This window comes from Pseudorasbora parva, chromosome 3, assembly GCF_024679245.1.
Source record: "Pseudorasbora parva isolate DD20220531a chromosome 3, ASM2467924v1, whole genome shotgun sequence".
NCBI classification, from domain to species: domain Eukaryota; kingdom Metazoa; phylum Chordata; class Actinopteri; order Cypriniformes; family Gobionidae; genus Pseudorasbora; species Pseudorasbora parva.
This window is the reverse complement of record NC_090174.1, coordinates 4,259,310-4,269,958: the sequence shown is the minus strand read 5'-3', so window position 1 is coordinate 4,269,958 and position 10,649 is coordinate 4,259,310. Positions and strand designations below refer to the sequence as shown.

Below are 10,649 nucleotides of genomic sequence, written 5' to 3'. Positions count from 1 at the left end.
CCAGAGTCCTTAAAGTTTTACATATTTGTCCAGACTTCCAGAATCAATTAGTGAAGGTTATTGAATATAATGAAGACATAATATTTATCATAATTTGTTTAGTAACACATTATCACATCATTGTTTAGTAACTTATAATTATTTGTCTCATACGTATAGAGTCTGCTCTAGTTGATTGAGAGGTGCTTTTGGTTGCTTATGGATTGCAAATGTAGGAGATTTGGTTTTGGATTTTGAAAGGGCGATTCTATGTTGTAAATATAGTCAAAGCTACATGGCATGTGTCACAAATCAAGCCTGATGGCCACTAGAGGCCACCCTCACCTTAATACTTATCCTCACACCAGACTTCATTTCCCATAACCCTGTACCTGGTGCTGATTACACTCACACCTGAACGACTATTTTGGCTACCTTCTACCATCCTCTCACTGCAAAGTTTTGTTTTGCTACTGCTGACATCTCTGAGCGTTTATCCTGTTTCTGGTTTCTCCCGTGTTTTACTCTAAACTGATTCTCCTGGTTTGATCCCTTGCCGCCTGCCTCGACTACCTGGTTGTCCTGTGACTACGCCTCTGTTTCCTCCATTTATTCCTGTCATGGTTGATGGACCTCTGCCTGTCTGTTATCCATTTTGTCTGTTTAATAAAGTTGCAATTGGATCCTCAATCTGTTGACTCAGTGTTACAGCATGAAGCGGTAGGATTTTTAAGAAGGAAAATTTAAATAAAAATAAAAATTAGGGATAATCAACAAATTGTAACTATTTTATTGCCATTGTGTGAATTATATGCAATCCATTAAAAAGTAACTGTAATCTGATTATAAGCATTTTAAAACTATATAAGATTTTTTGTTTTTTACTTTCCATGAACATTCTCATGTATTTGCTTCATTATGAATATTTGTATTATCATCAAAATACAAAATGCTGTCACACACACTTGAGGACGCACATAGCACATCTCCATAGAGAAGTATTGAGTATGCATTCACTCTTTTTTTTTCTTTTGGGCTTTGCCATCAGGACGAGTCTTTCTGAAACATTTACGGAAAAAGAAACTGCATGTTTTAATGAAGAGGAATGTGATCAGTGCAACAATTGAGAGTAAAAAGGCCAGTACGTCCAGGCAGTGGTACTGATACCAGCTCAGGTCATGTGCCTGAACTCGTAGATGTTTAGCTCCTTTATTCCGCATCACAAATTCAATCCAGAAAACTGCCTGGTCCAGAGGCTTCATCGGCTGATCATGGTGGATTCTGGACAGTCTCATAATGCTTTCTTTATACCTGATTAGAGAAGAAAAAGAAACACTGCTTAACACAAGACTAACTCTGGAAAAGTACAAAAGTGTCTAAATATATTGACAATATACAACATATTGTTTTTCTATGACATCAGGATTAAAGTAAATAGTGTAGTGTAAACCACTAAAAATAACGGTAGGTCCCATTGGTAATGGATTATTTCAAGTTTATGAAAGACTTAACTCACGAGGGATTATTTAAGACAGTCTTGAGAGCATCCACCAGGTCTTTAGACTCCATTGTGTTGATATCAAGAACAACAGCAGCTCCTTTGGTTTTCATGTGCATCATGTTATCAGGCTGGTCAGCAAACAATGGCAAACCCACCATTGGGACTCCATGATAAATAGCCTCATACAGTCCATTTGTTCCTCCATGGGTAATGAAGACCTTTGTTTTTGGATGTCCTATCAGATAAAATGATGTCAGTATTTATCTGACACCAGTTATTGTGTATCATGAGCACACATGACAACACTTTCCTTACCAAGCAAATCATTCTGTGGGATCCAGTCGTAGAGTTTTGTATTGGGGGCGAGAGTTTCTGGTGTTTTTCCACTGTAACGCCAAACAACCTGTGCAAATACACATATGAGACAGTACTGAGAATATGAACACCTAAGCAACAGAAAAGATAGGCTCTGTATTTATTTTTCCTACAAAGAATTGCATTTGTAATAATAACTCACACTGGGTAACCTTTAAGACACACCTACAGATCTCTGAGGTTGTCTAGACAGTATACGACTGCATTCAGTGACATACATAATACATTTAGTTTGGGCTTTTACTAACATATGAGCTTTGATCAATGTACATACATGGGACACATCAAATATGGGAAACAGAGAAATGTAATTGTATCACAGAGTTCTTTGTCATGTTTCTTGGCACTCGGTAACCTTCATTATGAGTTAATTCTGTGTCAGCGGTGTCTTGTCAATTAACTTGTTTCTGTTTGTTATTTAGTTCTTCTGTTTCCTTCAGTCTGAGTCTGGTCTTTTCTATATACACCAATGTATAAAATGTGTTGTTATCATGCCTGTATTACTCACCTGAGTATCCATGTTCATTAAACCTTCGTTTGAAAATTGTATTTACCTGTCTTTGCCTTCCCGCCTGCTCACACCCATGACAGAAGGCAGGACCCAGAATGGATAAAGAGGACAATGTGGCACAAAATGGCTGGTTGTTGGAGTATTATGTTGAAGGTTTCCTGGAACTCTCATCAGGGGGCACCCTGGGATGGTGAAACTCTAAAAAGGCATTTCTGGAGAGGGATGGATGATATACTCGGCCAGATGCTGCTGTTAAGGGAGTATCACCTTCTTTCGTCGAGGTCATTGACTATGCCTTGTGGCTGCTGATCCTCCCTCACTGTGGGAGCTGTCGAGGACACCGAGAGTCCAGAGAGGGCTTCTTCCAGAGTTTAGAGAGTACTCAATCTCTTGTTCAGAGTCCTATAATGTCTCCTGTCCATGTTCCAAAGTCTCGCCCCGCCAAAACTGCCCTTCCAGAGTCTCGTTCCGCTGAGAACACCATTATAAATTCTGAATCAGGTCCTGTCTCCGGTCCAGACTGGACTACTCCTCTGGTCTCCGGTCCAGAGTGGACTCCAGCACCTTCAGGGCATCCTGGACTTCCCCCCAGCCTCCCTCTTCCACCTCCTCCCATCTGTCACATCTGTTCAGTGTCTGGCACTCTGTGGGACTTTTATGTTGAAGGTATCTGTGCAATTTTCTGTGTCCTCTTTCCTGTGTAGTTTGTAGTTCTTGTAGTTTTTTTATGTTGATTAGTTTTCCCAGGTGTTTCCCATTTACCACTCCCCTTGTTATCTTATTAGCCTTGTTCCCTGGTGTGTATTTATACCTCTGTGAATCAGTTGTTCTCTGTCGGTCATTGTTTGCTGTTATGCAGGTATTTCGCAGTTCTCTGTTCCCCGTGGTTTCTTTTCGTTTGCTCAGTGTTATTTTGTTCCTGATTTTTGATTGTTTTGGTTATTAAATTTCCCTGCATTTGGATCCCGCTTCTCTGCCTGCCGTCTGTTTATTCCCCGTTCCCTGACACCATCATCCACACCTTATTCCCATATCCACGGCTGCCTATCAGCCCCTCACCCCACCATGGGAGGTGTAGACTCACCGTAGGTCAGCCAGTCTCCAGTTGCATCGTGGCCCAGATTCCCGGTCCCTGCCTCCAACCGCCAGGACCTGGACTCTGCCTCTGCCCATCGTGCCAGTAGCTCCGCCTCGGCTCCTGCCTCCATCATCTCCACCATGGTCCCTCAGTCCTCCAGCCTTCTCGCCTTGTCCCCCCGCCTGTGGCATCAACATGCACCACTGGATCCGCAGCATCGCCCTGGCTCATCAGCAGTCCGGCGACACGTGTGTCGCCCCTTATCAGTCGGTGCCATGGATTTATCCGTCTCATCTCCACTATTGCTCCTCCCTCCATCGGCTGCATCCTCCTGTATTGTCTGTCCATCCTTCACCTACTCCTTGACCTCCACCTGAGCCCCCTGCCTTTGCAGTTAATCCATTTTTCAGTAGAAGGCCACACCTTCTTTGGAGGGGTGCAATGTCACAGTTAAGTTCTGTTTTTTTCCATGGATTTCCTGCTGTCATTTGTCACAAATATTTGATGGTAACCTTCATTATGAGTTTATTGTGTCCGCTGTGTCTTGTCAATTAACTTGTTTCTGTTTGCTATTTAGTTCTCCTGTTACCTTCAGTCTGTGTCCGGTCTCATGTACGTATGTCAATGTATAGTGTTGTCCTGCCTGTATTACTCACCTGAGTATCCTTGTTCATTAAACATTAATTTGAGAATTGTATTTATTTGTCTTCGCCTTATTGCCTGCACACACCCGTGACAACTTCCTTGATGTGCAAGAATCATTGAAGCTTGATTAAAGTTTATATGTGAATAAAAGCCTAAATGAAATCTGTTCATGTAAAGTGATTGTGTCTCTTCAGAAAACCATTTGATTCATATGGATTACTTTTATAATCTCTTAATTACTTTTTGAAGCTTGAATGTTTTGGCAGAATCAATGGGCTTGGAATGAGTGACAATTTTCCTTTTTGCGTAAACTACTTGTAAGTCACAATGATGAGTAGTTAATTCCCTCACAAAAACAAAAACAAAACATGAGACGTTGTGGTGTTTTGTGTTTGCGATTGAAATGCCTTTAGACAAAATGAATGGGAAAAAATATTGATAAAAATGTAAAAGTTACATACCTTTTGTGGGATCTGACCAAGAGCGGAAGCAATAGTGTTTGCTTTTTCCATTGTCAGTTTGTTGATCATGGACCCCAATGAGAAAACGACAACACCATGATCTCCTGAGCTCTGAACAAACACCTCCAGTTCCTTAAAGACATGCAAATGGCCACATACCTTAACATAAATAATGTGAACAGGGCTTGTCAATGCATATACACTATCTAAGCTACTTGACACGTTGTAAATATACACTATATTGGCAAAAGTTTTGGTAAGCCTACCTTTACATGCACATGACCTTTAATGACATCCCATTCTTAATCCATACTTTTAATATGGTGTTGGCCCACCCTTTGGAGCTATAACTTTCTATAAACTTTCTATACATTACAAGGTTTAGGAGTGTGTGTATGTACATTTTTACCATTCTTCTAGAAGCGCATTTGTGAGGTGGATTAATGACCACATGTTGGATGTGAAGGCCTGGCTTGCAGTCTCCGCTCTAATTCATCCCAAAGGTGTTCTATCGGGTGGAGGTCAGGACTCTGTGCCGACCAGTCAAGTTCCTTCACTTGCTTATCAATGTCTTAATGGACCTTGCTTTGTGCACTGGTGCACAGTCATGTTGGAAGAGGCCAGTTGGAAGGGATGTCGGCAGGAAGGGGCCATCCCCAAACTGTTACCACAAAGTAGGGATCATGAAATTGTCCAAAATGTATTGGTATGCTGAAGCATTAAGAGTTCTTTTCACTGGAACTAAAGGGCCAAGCCAAAAACACAGAAAAACAACCCCACCCATAATTTACACCCACTAAACTTTACACTTAGCACAATGCAGTCAGGCAAGTACCGTTCTCCTGGCAACCACAAATCCAGACTTGTCCATCGGATTGCCAGACAGAGAAGCTTTATTGCTCACTCCAGAGAACATGTCTCACCACATCTCCGAAGTCCAGTGGCGGCTGCTTTACATGACTGCATTTCAGACTTTGCATTGCACTTGGTGATGTAAGGCTTTGATGAGCTGCTTGGCCATGGAAACCCATTCCATGAAGCTCTCTATGCACTGTTTTTTAGATAATCCAAAGGCCACACAAGGTTTGGAGGTCTGTAGCTATTGAGTCTGAAGGAAGTTGGCAACTGTGTACTGTGTGCCTCAGCATGCGCTGACACCGCTCTGTGATATTACGTGGCCTACCACTTCGTGGCTGAGTTGCTGTTGTTCCCAATTTCTTCAACTTTTTTATAATACCACTAACAGTTGACCATAGAATTCAAGTGAGGAAATTTCATGAATGGACTTATTGCACAGGTGGCAAACTACGACAGTACCACGTTTGAATTCACTGAGCTCCTGAGAGCGACCCATTCTTTCACAAATGTTTGTAGAAGCGTCTGCATGCCTACGTGGTTTATTTTATACACCTGTGGCCATGGTAGTGATTAAAACCCCTAAATTCAATGATTTGGAGGGGTGTCCCAATACTTTTGGTTACATAGTGTATTTACATAGACTATAGCAATCGTGGAAAAAGAAGTGTATCATCTAATGACCTCAAATAATTCTTTAATATGTTTTTTTATTTTATTTTAGATAATTTGCAATAAAAGAAAATCTAAGAAAAACCATATACTGTTGGGGGCACTGTGGGAAGAAAAGTTTAGTGTGTTAAAAGAAAGAGTGTAAGTCCAGTTAACGCATTTTGTTGTTCATGTTAATGTAATGCAATAATGATGATTTTGGGCTGATTTCCCCCTTCCGACAATCCTAGCTCTGTCCCGATTATCTTGATGGTTCTACAGATTATCTTATCAGATTTTCCTGTGGTGTGAAGTGTGTTAAGAGTGTCCGAACCTGCTCGGACGAACGCCTGAGCCGTCCCGATCACGAATAGTAAATATTCAACATGTTGTGTTCAGAAATACTGATGTGTGGGGGGAACCCCGAGGAAAAACGGCGCACACTCTTGTGAAACACTATAAACAGCTGAGACTGTTACTTCCAATTTTAGACTTTAGTCCATCTGGCCCCCTTGTTATTTTGTTTATATCTCATTAGCATTTATTTTTTATTGTATTTTGTCATATTGATTTATATGACCTCTATGGAAGTAATAGGGAATACTAGATGTGATTCGTCTGATATGAGGAAAAAAAAACAAACATAAATACTGTTGGGTTTCTCGCAGAAAGCGATCGTTTAGAGTCTTAAGACTTCAATGTGTCGCCACAAGCCACAGGGTTTAATATGGAATCGTATGTCTATGTTTTTTACTCTCATAGTGACTCTCAAACACCCCATTGACATGCATTATATGAGCAACGAAGTTAAGAATCTTAATTTTTGTTCTACTGAAGAAACAAACACACCTACATCTTGGATGCCCTGGGGGTAAGCAGTTAAACATGTAATTTTCTAGTACACTGTAAAACTAAAATCAGGTCTCCAATTGAAATGTTTTTTAGTGACTGATCACATGTAAATTTTTCAATTGGCCAAAGTGAATATCTGTGAATTGATGGAATTAAATTCACAGAAATTCAAATTTGCCAACTGAAAAATGTATGTGATCAGTCACTAGAACATTTTCAATTGGAAACCTGATTTTAGTTTTACAGTGTACAAAATGGGATAACACTACAAATCCATAGTTTCTTAGGTCAATAGAGCCAAGTCCCTCTCCATACAAAAATCCACTCACATAAAGTTACAATGTTAATTTATGTCTTAATGCTATTTTATTTTTATTTTTATAAAGGCATCAAACATATTTCAGAAGAACAGTTATTTCAGAATAATACGGCAAAGCAAAGTCATTACCTTTGACAGAGGCTTGGCAGGTTTGCAGTGCAGTCCTCCAACAAATTTAAAGTTAGGCAGGAGTGGACGTGGATACTCAAAATCCCAGTAGGTTCTAATCAACCAGATGTCAGCTTTTCCCATAGTCTCACACATTGTTGTAGGTTTGCCTGTGACATACAGAGAATTCTACTCATTTGATGCACAGTAGGTGAAGTTACAAGGTTAAACAATATTTGGAAGACTAGCCTACTGCACAATTAAAGCATAAAAGTTGTCCCAAAAAAATAAAAAATAAATATATATTATTACCCCATTTTTCAGAGTAAATCGGATCAAAAGTAAACCCAGGGTTGCCAACTTTTAAGTTTAGGTTGGAGTGAGATTTTTTGAGGGCCGGGGGGGGGGGGGGGGGGTTGTCGGTGATGCTTTTGATCTTGATTCAGTATCAGTTTATATCTAGTATATATACTGTACATAATAATATGTTTGTTTTAGCACTAGTTTAAACATTTCTTGGGTCAAATTATATGTGCCATTCCGTAATATTCACTTGTGACTGCTTATATAAGTATCATTATTCATTAAAAAGATTAGGATGCAAGTTATTTAAGTTTTGAAATTTCACATTTAAAGAAATCTAGTGTTTGATCATCATATCTAAATATTTATTAGAATGCAAAGACTGCAATATATTTTTGAGCAACTAGATTAGATACATGTATATTTATTAAAGAGCCATAAGGCACCTAATGGCATTACAAATAAACATTAATATTTTTTAGCCACAAAATGACTCTAATTTGCCTCTTTGAATTGGAATTCTCTATTTTAATATTAATTACTACACTAATTGTAATATAAATTTTAGAAGAAATACAAATATTAGAAGAAAAATATTTTAAGTGGTGATTTATTGACAATAATTGTTGCACAAATAGTATTTAGTACCAAAAGATCTCCTCAAAATATTCAATAAATATAATTTAATGAGTATGAGTGTGACCTATTAGTAAGGAATACCTGAGGGCTAAATACAAGAATAACATTAATGTTAACAATGTTGAATCTCTATCACTCTCCATAATAAAACGATCCTGTAAATATGGCTGACTTAATAATCAATAAACACTAACACTATGCTGTACTGTTTACCAAAACTTGCAGCAAACATCTATATAGTGGAACTGTTGTGTATCCGCTTAAGCCATTTAAATTCATTGGCACAGCGCTAGAAGTATTGAGCGCTCATGGGCCACGTGACCAGCGCGCGCCCCAGGGAGACGAGAGCATGCAACTCCGCTTTTCAACGCCTCTGGCTTTAACATTATGCCACATTAGCGCCAAAACGCTATTTATTGTTTGAATTTCATTTAAACACATTTAAAAAAATTAAAGCTTATAGCTTTGTTTAATATCAAAAGCAGGTTTGGCATTTTGGCGTGAGATTGAGTTGGGCGGAGTGAGAGCGTGACACAGAGCCTGAAAGCGTGAGAATCACGCCAGATGCGTGAGAGTTGGCAACCCTGTAAACCTCATGTGTAATTGAGATATGGTTGAATACATGATGTAGAGGAGCATGTTTTTAACTCTCTCTGTGAAGCTCATGTGGTCGGTGAGGTGACCCTGCACAGCGACTGCAGGAACATAGGATGGCGGTGTGGGGAGCTGACCGCAAAACCGCTCTAAATTATATGCGAACGATAAGCGCAGTGATATGATGTGCGGGATCTTCAGCATCTCTGCCATCAAGTCAGCGCATGGCATCATCGGATCAGATAAAAGCACATCATAATGAGATTCCTGAAGCGTGTGCAAAAGATCCTCATTGTGAAGCATTCCTTTGCATGTATCAGCAGCAAGCTCCATGAAGTCTGACATCACTCGCCTGATCATGGAGAATCTCTCGTATGTGGTGACTGTGTCATTCATCCAGAGATGAATAAAGTCACTCCATATAGCACTGGCCTCTTCTTTCTTCATGTTGGCTTTAAACACATTATAGTTGAACCGCTCCTTCCGTGTGTGCTGTACAGTAGGCGATGAAGAACTGACCAGAACCGTCACGCTGTGGTTCTTCTCAACTAATGCGTCTACGATGGTACGCATGTTGTGCCAGTGGCTGTACTCGCCTGGCAACACCAAAACCCTGCCAGCCTCTACTCCACACAGCAGCACAAGCACAAATATAGTCCCACAAATCATGCTGAAGTGTTTGTGCCTTTGCTAAAGCGCAGTGTGATCAAGTGAACAATGACCCAAATACAAGATAGTATGTGCACAACAGGATTTGGGCAAAGGTCATGTTGCATTATGGAGGGTATAGGTGTACGTTGTCATTTTGTCAAAGGATTATGTACAGGTGCACGTTGTCATTTTGACAAAGAAGAAGGCTGGCCTATTAACTTGCACTTGTACTCAACTCCCACTCTAAATGCTTTATTTTGCAATACTCAAAGGAATATGCTGTGATTGTAACTACTTGTCAAGTGTTTAACAGACATAGCTGAATTGTTGTAATTTAGGGGTAAGATGCATTGTTTTAATGATTAATCATGCAGCTCTACAATGTATGTTTCTCATTAACAGACATGCAGTTACTTTTCAGGCTAGACATCATTAGAGTTTACATTAAATCCAAATAAACATGAATAATTTCAGATATGTAAATGTCCATTACATTTACATTTACATTTATGCATTTAGCAGACCAGGAAGAACAGGAAGCAATACGTCAAGAAGAGGCAACGAAATACAAAAAGTGCCCTAAACACCAAGATTTGTATACCGCTCAGAGTAGCAAAAACCAGAAAAGGGAAGAAGAAAGGAGAAATAGAGGAGGAAATAGTTTTTTTTTTGTCCATATTTGTCCATATTGTCCATTTGTCCATATTGTCCATTTTGTCCAAATTTGTCCATATCAAATTTGGTGTCACATTTATTTAAATAATTGTCACGGTTCTTGAATTCATTGTCTCCTTTTCTGTGTCACGTGAGGTTGTGTTAGAGGCATGGCCACTGATTATGGGGCTCATCACCTTCACCTGCTGCACTCATTATCCCACACTATTTCATCTGGGCTGTGTCCAAAAACTCGGTTATGTCTGTAACCTTAGTTCCCAGAATAGGGAATGAGACGCTGCGTCACCGCTCTGGGAACGCCTCTGTGTGATTGCGTCGTGAAGCACGTATGTAATCAGTCCAATAGAGAGACAGAGAGTCATAGGAGAGTGACGTCATCGACCCGGAAACTATAAAGCCTGCCGGCAAACACATGCCCCCAGCTTCTAAAAAAAGCCTGAAACAAGCCGCAA

The 10,649-nt window shown here is 39.9% G+C and overlaps 1 protein-coding gene across 1 annotated transcript; it reads right to left on the bottom strand.

Moving 5' to 3' along the window:
* Positions 1-746: 746 nt before the first annotated feature.
* On the bottom strand, positions 747-9,686 carry LOC137070434 (UDP-glucuronosyltransferase 2A1-like). Its single transcript, XM_067437570.1, has 7 exons — positions 8,871-9,686; positions 7,648-7,683; positions 7,357-7,505; positions 4,551-4,682; positions 1,796-1,883; positions 1,496-1,715; positions 747-1,290 (listed from the first exon to the last, which is right to left on the bottom strand). The coding sequence occupies exons 1-7, from the start codon at positions 9,538-9,540 to the stop codon at positions 993-995; spliced, it is 1,593 nt and encodes a 530-aa protein (XP_067293671.1). The 5' UTR covers positions 9,541-9,686; the 3' UTR covers positions 747-992.
* Between the last annotated feature and the right edge of the window lie 963 nt (positions 9,687-10,649).